The sequence below is a fragment of the Ips typographus genome, unplaced genomic scaffold (genome assembly GCF_016097725.1).
Source record: "Ips typographus isolate SLU unplaced genomic scaffold, UJ_Ityp_2.0 IpsContig76, whole genome shotgun sequence".
Classification (NCBI taxonomy): Eukaryota; Metazoa; Arthropoda; class Insecta; order Coleoptera; family Curculionidae; genus Ips; species Ips typographus.
In genome coordinates this window covers 365,001-380,000 of record NW_028098579.1, presented here as the reverse complement: position 1 = coordinate 380,000, position 15,000 = coordinate 365,001, and the positions used below count along the sequence as shown (strand labels likewise).

Sequence of the window (15,000 nt, the reverse complement as noted above, 5' to 3'; positions counted from 1 at the left end):
GGTACTTGTTCGCTATCGGTCTCGTGGTCATATTTAGCCTTAGATGGAGTTTACCACCCACTTAGGGCTGCACTCTCAAGCAACCCGACTCTAAGGAGAGATCCTCTCGCTATCGGCAACGGTCGCTACGGGACTGGCACCCTCTATGGGCTATGGCCCCGTTCAAGAAGGACTTGGACGCGCCGCGCGATCTCGAGATAATGGACCCTCCCGAACACCACATTTCCCGGCGCCCGATGTCGGCCGCGGGATTCGGTGCTGGGCTCTTCCCTGTTCGCTCGCAGCTACTGAGGGAATCCTAGTTAGTTTCTTTTCCTCCGCTTAATAATATGCTTAAATTCAGCGGGTAGTCTCACCTGCTCTGAGGTCGAAAAAATAATATAATGTATTTTGGTGCGCCAAAATCGTTCGTACGCGTTTCGATCGCCAACGGACAAACTATCGCGTTCACACAAGACCGGACGAGCTTTTACAATCGAAGGCGACGCACTCCGATACCGCGTTTAAATCGTAGCATCGATCCGACGTCTTCTTCAACTCGTATCATAGAGATGATATCGGACACGACGATCGTTCCTACGTACGCGCTTCGGCAAAGCGTGCTAAGCCATTCCGCTCGTTCGTCATATAGTGTGTTGGATGTGTCGTCGGCGACGCGTACAAACGCGCGCTTTACGTTCGAAGCGATCGCTCGTCGGTTTAGCTAACGGAGGTCGTTTATTTCATCGTCCATCGCCGAAATCTACCGAGCGAGCTTTAAGATCGTCGAACCGCTATCGCGTTTTCGAACGTCGCACCTTATCGAACGCATCGCCTCATTATCGAGGCGTAGCGTCTCTTCGATTACGTGCGTCATACGTTCAACTCGCTCTGCGTGCGTTCGTCGTTTGTTGCGACGATCGAGCACCGAGCAGTCTTTAAAATAGACACGACCCTCAGCCAGGAGTGGTCCGGGAACAGAATCCGAGGACCGCAATGTGCGTTCGAATTGTCGATGTTCATGTGTCCTGCAGTTCACAAGTTGACGCGCAATTAGCTGCGTTCTTCATCGACCCACGAGCCAAGTGATCCACCGTTTAGGGTAATCTTTTAGAAAACGTTCGTTTTATAGCGACGAGTCGTCGTCGAGCGACGTGTATCGAAGCAAACGATTTACGGGTGACCATTGTTGGCAAAAAACGGACGCCTTTCGATACAGTTTCGTATACCGATTAAGCGCTCTTTCGTCGGACGTTTCTATCGCATATTAACGCCTGCCATATTATTCAAAAGGTAGGTGTTATTTTATTTATGCGTACGTCGCAAGAGCGCTACTTATCGGTAATAAAACACCGAAAGGCGCCCGCTTCGACGGAGAGACCGAACAGCGGTCCTTTAATCGTGCGCCGAAGCGTATCGACGGACGCGATCGTCTCGGGAGAGATTTTCTCTGCGTGCGGGCGTAAATCTTTAAACGTGCATACGCGCAGGAACTTTGATCGATCCGCACGGCCGCAGTACCCACACATACATAATCTCTCGTTTAGACCGAGTACGTTCGCGTTTTCAGAATTCCGTTAACGCTTGACGACGCTCTAGACCTCTCTTCTTCAAAGTCTCTCGTCGAAATGTTTAGACGTGTCGTTTCTTCACTCTATACGTTTGTCGTACACGTACGATACGTCGCGTACGTCATCGTCATTGTCGTCTTCTGTCTGTCTGTCTGTCACATTGCACTTCTACCAGCGAGGAGATGTGGCCACACTCTCTCGTCACACGTATTTCACTAACGGTGTCGAGTTTAGAGTGGTCATCTCTCTCGCATACGTACGAAGCGACGGACGACGACACTTGCGACGATGCAACGACAATGATTATGATGACGATAAACGTCGACGAACGTCGAACGACAACACAGAGGAAGCTCGTTTCACGTTGCGACGCTCGCAATCCGATCAACGATGCCTACACGTTTCGATCGCGTATATACCGCTCCGCAAAACCACAAAACGTCAACCAGTTCGATTGGCAACCGCATTCCACAGCGACGAACTTACTCGTTATCGGCACATCAAAATAACGTGCGATTCTACGAGTTTAATTGTCGTCGACCGGAAACCGGACCTTCGATACGGACGTTCTTACAACGGTCGGAGCACGCGTTCGCGTGTTTTGGTCGACACCACACAGAATAATGCGAGCCGAAGCAGCTTAGTTCAAAATTTCAGAAGAGTCTAAGTGAGAGAGCTAGAGAAAGAGAGAAAGATAAATCGTTTCAATGCGATCGCAACAATACTCTCCCCTCCTCACCCCGAAGACTCTTCAAACGTGTAATTTAATCACACTGTAATGATCCTTCCGCAGGTTCACCTACGGAAACCTTGTTACGACTTTTACTTCCTCTAAATGATCAAGTTTGGTCATCTTCCCAGACACATCGACGACGCCGAAACGCCATCGCGTATCGGTCCGAAGACCTCACTAAATCATTCAATCGGTAGTAGCGACGGGCGGTGTGTACAAAGGGCAGGGACGTAATCAACGCGAGCTTATGACTCGCGCTTACTGGGAATTCCTCGTTCATGGGGAACAATTGCAAGCCCCAATCCCTAGCACGAAGGAGGTTCAGCGGGTTACCCGGGCCACTCGGCCAGGGAGGACACGCTGATTCCTTCAGTGTAGCGCGCGTGCGGCCCAGAACATCTAAGGGCATCACAGACCTGTTATTGCTCAATCTCGTGCGGCTAGAAGCCGCCTGTCCCTCTAAGAAGAAATGTTTGTACGCCGACAGTAAAAACCGAGCACGACAACGAAGCGAACCCCGAAGCCGGCCGGCCTTTAGGATGTCAAAATACGCCTAGTTAGCAGGCTAGAGTCTCGTTCGTTATCGGAATTAACCAGACAAATCGCTCCACCAACTAAGAACGGCCATGCACCACCACCCACCGAATCAAGAAAGAGCTCTCAATCTGTCAATCCTTCCGGTGTCCGGGCCTGGTGAGGTTTCCCGTGTTGAGTCAAATTAAGCCGCAGGCTCCACTCCTGGTGGTGCCCTTCCGTCAATTCCTTTAAGTTTCAGCTTTGCAACCATACTTCCCCCGGAACCCAAAAGCTTTGGTTTCCCGGAAGCTGCCCGCCGAGTCATCGGAGGAACGTCGGCGGATCGCTAGCTGGCATCGTTTAAAGTTAGAACTAGGGCGGTATCTGATCGCCTTCGAACCTCTAACTTTCGTTCTTGATCAATGAAAGCGTTTTTGGCAAATGCTTTCGCTTCTGTCCGTCTTGCGACGATCCAAGAATTTCACCTCTAACGTCGCAATACGAATGCCCCCATCCGTTCCTATTAATCATTACCTCGGGGTTCCGAAAACCAACAAAATAGAACCGAGGTCCTATTCCATTATTCCATGCACACAGTATTCAGGCGAAGTTTTAGCCTGCTTTAAGCACTCTAATTTGTTCAAAGTAAACGTGCCGGCCCACCTCGACACTCAATGAAGAGCACCGCGGCAGGATTGAGTTGGGCCGCCCTCGCGAGCTAAGCCCACCGGCAGGACGTCTCGCGACTCGCCAGTTAACACCGCGGACGATGAACCAGCGGCGCGAGACACAAATTCGACTACGAGCTTTTTAACCGCAACAACTTTAATATACGCTATTGGAGCTGGAATTACCGCGGCTGCTGGCACCAGACTTGCCCTCCAATTGATCCTCGTTAAAGGGTTTAGAGTGTACTCATTCCGATTACGGGGCCTCGGATGAGTCCCGTATCGTTATTTTTCGTCACTACCTCCCCGTGCCGGGAGTGGGTAATTTGCGCGCCTGCTGCCTTCCTTGGATGTGGTAGCCGTTTCTCAGGCTCCCTCTCCGGAATCGAACCCTGATTCCCCGTTACCCGTTACAACCATGGTAGGCGCAGAACCTACCATCGACAGTTGATAAGGCAGACATTTGAAAGATGCGTCGCCGGTGCTAGGACCGTGCGATCAGCGTAAAGTTATTCAGAGTCACCAAGTTGTACGATGACGAGCGAACCCGCCACCGATTGGTTTTGATCTAATAAAAGCACTCCTTCCGTCTCCGGTCGGAGCTCTGTTTGCATGTATTAGCTCTAGAATTACCACAGTTATCCAAGTAAGTGTGGGTACGATCTAAGGAACCATAACTGATTTAATGAGCCTTTCGCGGTTTCACCTTAATTTGGCTTGTACTGAGACATGCATGGCTTAATCTTTGAGACAAGCATATGACTACTGGCAGGATCAACCAGGGAGCTGTTCTTATCCATCGAAACGTTGCGCTAGAGCGAGCGAGCGATCGATCGTGCCGTCTCGTGCCGAGTCGTCGAGTCTGTGTTGTACCAGTCATATCGTATAAAGGATCGTCACAACAAGCTTATTCTTCTCTGTCAACCAACGACCTGCACGGGTGGTTTAAGACTAGATAGAAAAGAGATAGACGATCGACCATATAGACGATGGCGACAACGACGACGACTACGACAACAATAACAACAATGACGTCGCTCTGCTATTACTCGTGACATACGTTCGACGAACAGCGTCCCACTACTACGACAAATCATGACACGACAAAATTAAAGCGAGTTTTTAGAAAATAGTTTCTTACTCGCCTTTACACTTTGTCGTTAACGCCATATTATTATCGTAGTAGAGAAGACGTCGACAAAAAAGGAACGAAGCGTTCCTGGCGTGATTTGTGCGTCAAGAAGCGGATATGAACCGTTCGAGATGCCACGCTCGGTAAACATACGTCGCCTTTAAGTCGAAACTCTTTTGTAGTCGTATATACATTGGCGTCGTCTCGATACTAGCAATTTTAAGAGAAGGCGACAGACACGACGCATTATCATTATCGACATGTGTAACGTCGACGACAACTACTTAGAATACGACGACGTTTGTTCGATGCCTCGATTTTTATGTAATCGGTGGGTCATCGTCATCATCGCTACTTTCTAAGATCATCGTTATCGTCGTTTTATCGTTTGTCAACTACTTCTGCATCTTTGTGTGTCTGTATATGCGCTTCAACACTGCCAGAAATTATCGGTCGACACATCGAACATACGACTAGAGTTTTCGTCTTTTTTCGGTGATTATATACAATAATTCGTCGTTACGACTCCGTCAACAAACGCGTTTTTATTTACCGAATATGCAGCCCAGCCCTTTCGCTTCCGCATGTACGATACGCAGAAAGAGACGCTGCTTTCGGATACGCGTATTAACGTAAAACGTCGCTCGACATCTGACCTCACGACATTCTCTCGACCCTTCGCTAGATTGAAAGCGACACGGGAATCTCGAAAGATCGTTACGTCTATATTAAAAATATTCTCGCTCGGAACGTAGAGAGTTATCGCAAATGTTAAAGCACTCTTCCGGATTCTAAAAAAGAAAACGGCATTCGTGCTATGGTTTAATCGCATTTGGACCGTAACGCATACCACGCTCACCGAGTCCGCGATCTCGCTGTAGGAACTGTTCCGAAAATTCAGCGCGTCGGCTATCTCCCCAAAAAGCGAGAAGAAATACGTCCGCCGCATCGAAAAGAAACGGAACTCGGAAGGGGCTCGAGTAGTCTATATCGTCGACCAGTCACACGAAGAATCCGACGAACGAAACTTTTAATTCACATAATTAACAATCGCTATCGGAAATCAACGGACTTAGAGGACCCACTCGCTTCCAGGCGGGAGACCAGTCGCAGACCGGAAACTCCACGTTAAAGCGACCGGAGTTTATATCGCGACTCCGGCCGGAAGTCAGGCGCCTAACCCTTTCGATTGCACGTCCGGCCGTCTGGCTCGATCCGAACTATACCGTCGATGGGTAGTCTCGCTTCGGTCGATCGTCACATTTTTCGATCGATTTTCGGGTTATATGTTACTTAATCGATAAGGGGGCGTAAAAATAAAGGGTTGTAAAAACGATTATTAACGGAACGTAAAAAGGTAAGGGCACGTATATTGTTATCACGTCCAATCTCCAAAAAAGCAGATAAGGATAGGATCGTAAAAAGGTAAGGGGACGTATATTGTTATCACGTCCAATCTCCAAAAAAGCAGATAAGTAACGTATCGTAAAAAGGTAAGGGCACGTATATTGTTATCACGTCCAATCTCCAAAAAAGCAGATAAGGATAGGATCGTAAAAAGGTAAGGGCACGTATATTGTTATCACGTCCAATCTCCAAAAAAGCAGATAAGGATAGGATCGTAAAAAGGTAAGGGCACGTATATTGTTATCACGTCCAATCTCCAAAAAAGCAGATAAGGATAGGATCGTAAAAAGGTAAGGGCACGTATATTGTTATCACGTCCAATCTCCAAAAAAGCAGATAAGTAACGTATCGTAAAAAGGTAAGGGCACGTATATTGTTATCACGTCCAATCTCCAAAAAAGCAGATAAGGATAGGATCGTAAAAAGGTAAGGGCACGTATATTGTTATCACGTCCAATCTCCAAAAAAGCAGATAAGTAACGTATCGTAAAAAGGTAAGGGCACGTATATTGTTATCACGTCCAATCTCCAAAAAAGCAGATAAGTAACGTATCGTAAAAAGGTAATGGCACGTATATTGTTATCACGTCCAATCTCCAAAAAAGCAGATAAGTAACGTATCGTAAAAAGGTAAGGGCACGTATATTGTTATCACGTCCAATCTCCAAAAAAGCAGATAAGTAACGTATCGTAAAAAGGTAAGGGCACGTATATTGTTATCACGTCCAATCTCCAAAAAAGCAGATAAGTAACGTATCGTAAAAAGGTAAGGGCACGTATATTGTTATCACGTCCAATCTCCAAAAAAGCAGATAAGGATAGGATCGTAAAAAGGTAAAGGGCACGTATATTTTTATCACGTCCAATTACCACATAAACAGATAAGAAACGGATCGTAAAAAGGTGTGATACCGCGTCTCCGGCCGATAAAAAAACGAAGGGTTACGGAGCGGAGAAGTGCACACGGAAGTGATACCGCGTCTCCGGCCGGTAATCAGTCGCCAAACTTTTTTAACTTTTACTAAAGGCAAGAACTCGTAATGTAATACATTACGTATATCGTTGATGTAACATTCGATTATTGTTGAACAATGTCAATTGTGATGGTAAACGGCGGGACTAGCTATGATTCTCTTAATAGCATCACACGATAATAAAGCAAAACATGTAATTGTAACTAACATTGATTAAGCCTTTAATAAATTTTAAATCTAACGTATTAATCTTTCGCTTTTTCAAACTTGTGGTTCTGAAAAGAACCTTTTGTTATATGAGTCGTAGACTCCAGTAGCCGATATGTACCTGATAACATAGTATGTACGACGAGATCTGCGACACGTATCGGACGTAGCAGTTGCATTCTTGCAGCCGAAAACCAACCACGGCGTCAACCACGACAAATTACTTCTTCTTTTTGGGTGAAGTCGTTTTTTTCGCCTTGGCAGCGGCAGTAGACTTTGCGGTTTTTGGTTTGGGAGCTTTCGGTTTTTTGGTCGGTCCAGCTTTGTTTGATTTCTTCGCCTTGGAAGGAGATTTCTTCGGCGTAGTAGCGGTCACGGTAACGGTTGCAACTTGGGCGGCAGTTTTCTTAGCCGCTGCTTTCTTTTCGGACGGAGCGGCACGACTTTTCGTCGTAGTAGTCGAAACTGCTACGGCGGCGGTTTTCTTTTCAGCTCCAGCGGCGGCGGCGGCGGCAGCAGCAGCAGATTTTTTCGTCCTAACAACCGTTTTTGATTTCACTTTTTCACTGATCGGTTTCGAAGGCGATTTTTTACTAGCCGCCTTTTTCGTAACTTTTTTCTTTTCTGCGCTAGCAGGTTGTTTTGCCGATCCCGAACCGACAGCGGACAATTTAAACGATCCCGACGCTCCCTTACCTTTCGTTTGCACTAGCGCACCGTTCGCTACGGCCGCTTTCAGATATTTTTTGATAAATGGGGCTACTTTTTCCGCGTCCACTTTATAGTTGGCAGCTATGTATTTCTTGATGGCCTGCAGTGATGATCCACCACGCTCTTTCAATCCCTTGATAGCGTTCGTTACCATTTCTGAAGTCGGAGGATGGCTCGGCTTCGAACGGGGATTTTTCGTTTTTTTTTTCCTTTTTCGACGGCGAACTAGCCGGCGGAGTGGATGCTACAGGCGCTGCGTCGTTATCGGCCATGATACGAACGAATAAAAAAACACTCGATATAGAAAAAACACAAAACAAACACAGACCGACGATCGTACGTGCTAAAGACAATGGTTTACTGCGAAATGAGAGAGAAAAATGTTTGCGTCGACTTTTGTTTAGGGGTCGTGCGGAGTACGGAACGGTGCGCCTCCGTCAGCCGACACGGTTCGACGTCGTTTATGCCGCCTGTATGTTACTCAAGTTGGTTTCTAGTCGATTATTTTAATATAGAAAAACGCATTTTTCACTTAATCGTCGTTCGAAAACTTTTCCAAAACTATAAGCTACAAGATAGGCGGGCTCTGTACTATGTCCGATTACGATATTAATGTAAAATATCGCTTGGAAAGTGACCAGTCTCGCTATTCCTAAACACTTTCGTACTTTACTTGAACAAAAATATAATAAAATAAACGTTTATTGACGTTTTTTAGCCATTAATAAGTGCAATCGTTCATATTCTCACGTGCAAAACGAACGCAAACGTAGTAGTATACGCCTTAATTGAAAAAAAAATGTTTAACCGGTCGCATGTCGCCACAGAATTTGCACCGTCAAAACTAACTCGAGTTTCGGTTCAACATTGTCTTTTTCGTTATGATTTTTCTTCTATACCTACGCAACGCAATAAACGTATAGAAACGATATATTATATTTATCCGTTTCGGTCGGGCAGAAAATTTACAAATGTACGCGGCTTCCTTTTGCCATTTAATATCGTAATATGCTATTATTAAGTAACCAATTGATTTTGTTCGTTTTCTAACACAAAACGCAAAAGAAAAAAAAAACCTTTCCAACAAAGTAGGTAGGTATGTGTACACTCATTGAACGTTTGCCAACTAAAAACACGAAGGAAAAACAAAAACAATCACACAAGTGGTCAGGAGGTGGTAGGTATGTACCTTAAGTAACCGATTTTGTTCGTTTTCTAACACAAAACGCAAAAGAAAAAAAAAACCTTTCCAACAAAGTAGGTAGGTATGTGTATACTCATTGAACGTTTGCCAACTAAAAACACGAAGGAAAAACAAAAACAATCACACAAGTGGTCAGGAGGTGGTAGGTATGTACCTTAAGTAACCGATTTTGTTCGTTTTCTAACACAAAACGCAAAAGAAAAAAAAAACCTTTCCAACAAAGTAGGTAGGTATGTGTATACTCATTGATCGTTTGCCAACTAAAAACACGAAGGAAAAACAAAAACAATCAATCACACAACATAAGGGGTCAGGAGGTGGTAGGTATGTACCTTAAGTAACCGATTTTGTTCGTTTTCTTACACAAAACTTGAACAAAACCATAAGCAACCCCACACAACAAAGGTATGTACCTCAAGTAAAACGATGTTTCTTTTTTTTTAAGGTTTGTGGTTCTTAAAAGAACCGATTTTTTTTTTTGCAATCAGCACGGCAGAGACGTCATTATCATGCATGGGCATTAATTAATTATCAAAAATAACAGTTTATTTAACCTCCAAAACCGTACAGAGTACGTCCCTGTCGTTTTAAAGCGTAAACGACGTCCATAGCGGTGACAGTTTTCCTTTTGGCGTGTTCAGTGTAGGTGACCGCATCTCTGATCACGTTTTCCAAGAAAACTTTTAGCACACCACGAGTTTCCTCGTAAATCAAACCTGATATACGTTTTACTCCACCACGTCGAGCCAATCGTCTAATAGCTGGCTTCGTAATACCTTGGATGTTATCACGAAGAACTTTACGATGACGTTTTGCGCCACCTTTACCCAATCCTTTTCCTCCTTTACCACGTCCAGTCATTTTGTAAAGCTTTTAATAATACTCTTACACACACAAAAACACAAAAAACACCAATGGACACGACAACGACGAGCACGTTACTGCAACAAGGTACGCCGAGAACTGATCGAGAACTCCGACGTCGACCCGGTTTTGTTTCCTTCGCTAAGCTCCGCCCCCTTTGTACTGTTTCGACCAATCGGCGCCAGAGCCGACCCAACAAAACCGGAGCTCGATATCTCGACGCGTCAGACAGTGCCTAATCGCGTTCGAGTGCGTATCGTTAGTGATTTATCTAAAATAACAATAAAATGGCCCGTACAAAGCAGACCGCGCGTAAATCTACTGGAGGAAAGGCTCCAAGGAAACAACTGGCCACTAAGGCGGCCCGAAAAAGTGCTCCCGCTACGGGTGGCGTGAAAAAACCTCATCGTTACAGGCCCGGAACCGTAGCTCTGCGTGAAATTCGTCGCTACCAGAAGAGTACCGAATTGTTAATCAGGAAATTACCATTTCAACGTCTAGTCAGAGAAATCGCCCAGGATTTCAAGACCGACTTGCGATTCCAAAGTTCCGCCGTAATGGCACTGCAAGAAGCGAGCGAAGCTTATCTCGTCGGTTTATTCGAAGACACTAACCTTTGCGCCATTCACGCCAAAAGGGTGACCATCATGCCGAAGGACATCCAATTGGCACGACGCATCAGAGGTGAACGAGCTTAAATTTGAACGAGACACCTTCCAAAACCCGTAACGACGATTTATTGACGTGAACAAACGACAACAAAAAAAAAAACGGTTCTTTTAAGAACCACAACATACTTGACGTGATTGAAAGTCGTTTTTACAATCTTATTTCTACCAATTTATTTTATTATAACACTTTTTGTTGTGGTACAGTGTGTATAGGTATATAGGTATACTAATTAAGTACAAGTAGGATCACAGTGGTGTGTATTGTATCAAAGCTGAGAGATAATACATACTCAGATAGGTTAGTTTTTTACTATCCCATCCTTATCTGCTTTTTTGGAGATTGGACACGATAACAATATACGTGCCCTTACCTTTTTTTACGATCCGTTACTTATCAGCTCTTTTGGATATTGGACATGATAACAATATACGTGCCCTTACCTTTTTACGATCCTATCCTTATCTGCTTTTTTGGAGATTGGACACGATAACAATATACGTGCCCTTACCTTTTTTTACGATCCGTTACTTATCAGCTCTTTTGGAGATTGGACATGATAACAATATACGTGCCCTTACCTTTTTACGATCCTATCCTTATCTGCTTTTTTGGAGATTGGACGTGATAACAATATACGTGCCCTTACCTTTTTACGATCCGTTACTTATCTGCTTTTTTGGTAATTGGACGTGATAACAATATACGTGCCCTTACCTTTTTACGATCCGTTACTTATCGTGACGTGATTGAAAGTCGTTTTTACAATCTTATTTCTACCAATATCAGTAGAAATTGCACTCGGTGCGGGTTTTATTTAGATACTGACTGAATTCACTATTTCTCAGTCGGTGAAATAAATCGATTTATGATCATTCCGACAAAGTTCGAAAAACGTGACTTTATAAAATATCAGTATCTTACGCCGATAAGCACGTTTTGACCTATATTTCTTATCTAGATCGGAAAAGACCGATAAGCACGTTTTGATCGATATTTCTTGTCTAGATCGGAAAAGACCGAAAAGCACGTTTTGACCAATATTTGTTATCTAGATCGAAAAACACCGATAAGCACGTTTTGACCGATATTTCTTATCTAACAGAATAGGTCGTATATAAACGAAATTCTTTTTTTTTAGTTCAACATTTTTGTGGCTCTGAGAAGAGCCGATTTTGTTGTTGGTTTTTTTTTTAATACAGGATAGTGTACCTACGGTCGAAAAACTATTTACTTGGAGCTAGTGTATTTCGTGACGGCTTTTGTTCCTTCACTGACTGCGTGTTTGGCTAACTCACCGGGCAATAACAGCCTGACGGCAGTCTGAATTTCTCTGCTCGTGATGGTCGATCTTTTGTTGTAGTGGGCCAATCGAGAAGCTTCAGCAGCAATCCGTTCGAAAATATCGTTGACGAACGAGTTCATAATGGACATGGCTTTACTCGAAATTCCAGTGTCGGGATGTACTTGTTTCAATACCTTGTAAATGTAGATAGCGTAGCTTTCCTTCCTCCTGCGCTTTTTCTTTTTGTCGCTTTTCGAAATGTTTTTCTGGGCCTTGCCGGCCTTCTTTGCTGCTTTACCGCTAGTTTTCGGTGGCATGGTTCTTTTTACTAGTGACGAATCACAAACAGACAAACAAAACTCACAAAAATTGACAAAACAACACACGACACGACAAGACGCTCGAATACAGACTGAACGTGAACGGGTCTGGCGGCCGCCTTTTAACTGACGAGCGAGTCTGTTTACAAGCTCCGCCCACTCGGTTTTGTCGAACGGAGCGACGTGATTGGTCCGCCGCTTAGTATAAATATAGGCCAGTCGGGGACGACGGTATCAGTCTCGTACGTGCACTAGAAGGCAACGTTTACGTTTTTTTTGTGTCAAATCGAAAAAAAAAAACAGTTTTTAACTATGTCCGGACGCGGTAAAGGTGGTAAAGTAAAGGGAAAGGCAAAGTCGCGTTCAAGTCGTGCGGGACTTCAGTTTCCGGTGGGACGTATTCATCGTTTGCTACGTAAGGGAAACTACGCCGAAAGAGTCGGAGCGGGAGCACCGGTGTATTTAGCGGCCGTCATGGAATATTTAGCCGCCGAAGTTCTCGAGTTGGCTGGAAACGCAGCAAGAGACAACAAAAAAACCAGAATAATTCCCCGACATTTGCAATTGGCGATCCGTAATGACGAAGAGTTGAACAAACTGTTATCGGGTGTGACAATAGCTCAGGGTGGTGTTCTTCCAAACATCCAAGCCGTTTTGTTGCCCAAGAAAACTGACAGCAAGACCAAGTAAGGTAATAACGGTTAGTTATTCAGTTATGTGAAAAAAATAAATAAACAACGGTCCTTTTAAGGACCACAACTTGTTTAGAAATTTGGAAATTCGTTTATTTGCTTATTTATCACACACAGACAACGTTATATTTTGGTACTTTTGAAAATGTCACGTGACATTGAAAAATACATATATATATAAGCTACCAGAGTCGGACTTCGATAGTTTTACGGTGAAATCAGGTCAAGGTCATAACTGTTCGATGAGGAAAGATAGAAGTTGTCATTAGCATTAATAATCCGGCGCTTTTGCCATTTTTTTGCAAATGTTAGTGGATATTTCACCCGTCAATAGGGAACAAGAGTTGGACTTCGACGGTCGATATTTCGATAGTTTTACGGTGAAATCAGGTCAAGGTCATAACTGTTCGATGAGGAAAGATAGAAGTTGTCATTAGCATTAATAATCCGGCGCTTTTGCCATTTTTTTGCAAATGTTAGTGGATATTTCACCCGTCAATAGGGAACAAGAGTTGGACTTCGACGGTCGATATTTCGATTGTTTTACGGTGAAATCAGGTCAAGGTCACAACTGTTCGATGAGGAAAAATAGAAATTGTCATTAGCAATGATAATCCGGCGCTTTCGCCATTTTTTTGCAAATGTTAGTGGATATTTCACCCGTCAATAGGGAACAAGAGTTGGACTTCGACGGTCGATATTTCGATTGTTTTACGGTGAAATCAGGTCAAGGTCACAACTGTTCGATGAGGAAAAATAGAAATTGTCATTAGCAATGATAATCCGGCGCTTTCGCCATTTTTTTTTGCAAATGTTAGTGGATATTTCACCCGTCAATAGGGAACAAGAGTTGGACTTCGACGGTCGATATTTCGATTGTTTTACGGTGAAATCAGGTCAAGGTCATAATTGTTCGATGAGGAAAGATAGAAGTTGTCATTAGCAATAATAATCCGGCGCTTTCGCCAATTTTTTGCAAATGTTAGTGGATATTTCACCCGTCAATAGGGAACAAGAGTTGGACTTCGACGGTCGATATTTCGATTGTTTTACGGTGAAATCAGGTCAAGGTCATAACTGTTCGATGAGGAAAGATAGAAGTTGACATTAGCAATGATAATCCGGCGCTTTCGCCATTTTTTCGAAATATTCGTAGTTTTACAGTGTAATCAGTTAGTTCAAGGTCACAAATTTTCGTGATGGTAAGGTAGAATTATTGGTCATTAGCAACGATTATTTGGCGCCTTCGCCATTTTGTCAAGAATACAATGTATTTCGACTTTGAAAACGAGTGGTAAAAAAGGCGAACGATGAGAGAGACGTATTTTCTTTCTCAGCGTTCGCCATTTTGTCAAGAATACCATGTATTTCGACTTTGAAAACGAGTGGTAAAAAAGGCGAACGACGGAAAAGACACAATCGGGTCTTTATCCGCGTTCGCCATTTTGTCAACAATTTGCCATTATGGGGTCCAAAAAGTCCTAGAAAAAAAAGTCTAGAAAAAAAAGTCTAGAAAAAAAAGTCTAGAAAAAAAAGTCTAGAAAAAAAAGTCTAGAAAAAAAAGTCTAGAAAAAAAAGTCTAGAAAAAAAAGTCTAGAAAAAAAAGTCTAGAAAAAAAAGTCTAGAAAAAAAAGTCTAGAAAAAAAGAGTATTTTAGCACGATTTTTCAGAGCGATTACCCTACCTCTCCTACTCCTTATTCTCATTTCTCACGCTTTCCTTCATACTCCCTCTTCACCTTTCTTCTTCCTACACTCCCTCTCTATTACTACTCTACTCTCACCTTACTCCATCCTATACTCACGCCAATACACTCCTACACCCTCTTCTACTTTCATCTACATTCCCCTATGCCCTCGCCAGTTTTCACATGTACCACTCTGCCTAAAGTACATGTTACCGCTACTGACCGTGAGTATATATACTACTAGTATGCACTCTTCAGTACTAGTATCTCGCACTAGCGCTTCTATTTAAATACATCCACCCGTACTTTATCCAATTTACATACTTGTGTGTATATAACATAATTCTACTCCCATCATCTAAGTAGTAGTGACACACACAC

General features: G+C 43.8%; 5 protein-coding genes and 3 non-coding genes across 8 annotated transcripts in view; 2 read left to right on the top strand and 6 right to left on the bottom strand.

Moving 5' to 3' along the window:
- Window positions 1-370, bottom strand: part of LOC145739923 (large subunit ribosomal RNA) — a 3,989-nt gene extending 3,619 nt beyond the window's left edge. The window contains exon 1 of the ribosomal RNA XR_014181275.1: window positions 1-370. This exon is cut by the window's left edge and continues 3,619 nt beyond it. This is a non-coding gene — a ribosomal RNA (large subunit ribosomal RNA).
- A 559-nt stretch (window positions 371-929) lies between these two features.
- LOC145739927 (5.8S ribosomal RNA) lies at window positions 930-1,084 on the bottom strand. The gene has a single exon (XR_014181278.1). It is a non-coding gene; the product is annotated as a 5.8S ribosomal RNA (ribosomal RNA).
- Window positions 1,085-2,326: 1,242 nt separating this feature from the next.
- On the bottom strand, window positions 2,327-4,252 carry LOC145739920 (small subunit ribosomal RNA). The gene has a single exon (XR_014181272.1). It is a non-coding gene; the product is annotated as a small subunit ribosomal RNA (ribosomal RNA).
- A 2,995-nt stretch (window positions 4,253-7,247) lies between these two features.
- Window positions 7,248-8,282, bottom strand: LOC145739878 (uncharacterized). Its single transcript, XM_081995218.1, is given in 2 exon segments — window positions 7,248-8,097; window positions 8,099-8,282. Coding segments are annotated over 2 exon segments (762 nt in total). The 5' UTR covers window positions 8,171-8,282; the 3' UTR covers window positions 7,248-7,407.
- Window positions 8,283-9,548: 1,266 nt separating this feature from the next.
- On the bottom strand, window positions 9,549-10,080 carry LOC145739882 (histone H4). Its single transcript, XM_081995222.1, has one exon. It carries the CDS (start codon window positions 9,961-9,963, stop codon window positions 9,652-9,654), a length of 312 nt encoding a protein of 103 aa, XP_081851348.1. The 5' UTR covers window positions 9,964-10,080; the 3' UTR covers window positions 9,549-9,651.
- A 96-nt stretch (window positions 10,081-10,176) lies between these two features.
- Window positions 10,177-10,758, top strand: LOC145739879 (histone H3). Its single transcript, XM_081995219.1, has one exon. It carries the CDS (start codon window positions 10,254-10,256, stop codon window positions 10,662-10,664), a length of 411 nt encoding a protein of 136 aa, XP_081851345.1. The 5' UTR covers window positions 10,177-10,253; the 3' UTR covers window positions 10,665-10,758.
- Window positions 10,759-11,783: 1,025 nt separating this feature from the next.
- On the bottom strand, window positions 11,784-12,351 carry LOC145739881 (histone H2B). The gene has a single exon (XM_081995221.1). It carries the CDS (start codon window positions 12,235-12,237, stop codon window positions 11,866-11,868), a length of 372 nt encoding a protein of 123 aa, XP_081851347.1. The 5' UTR covers window positions 12,238-12,351; the 3' UTR covers window positions 11,784-11,865.
- A 123-nt stretch (window positions 12,352-12,474) lies between these two features.
- LOC145739880 (histone H2A) lies at window positions 12,475-12,999 on the top strand. Its single transcript, XM_081995220.1, has one exon. The coding sequence runs from the start codon at window positions 12,553-12,555 to the stop codon at window positions 12,928-12,930; it is 378 nt and encodes a 125-aa protein (XP_081851346.1). The 5' UTR covers window positions 12,475-12,552; the 3' UTR covers window positions 12,931-12,999.
- Window positions 13,000-15,000: the final 2,001 nt, after the last annotated feature.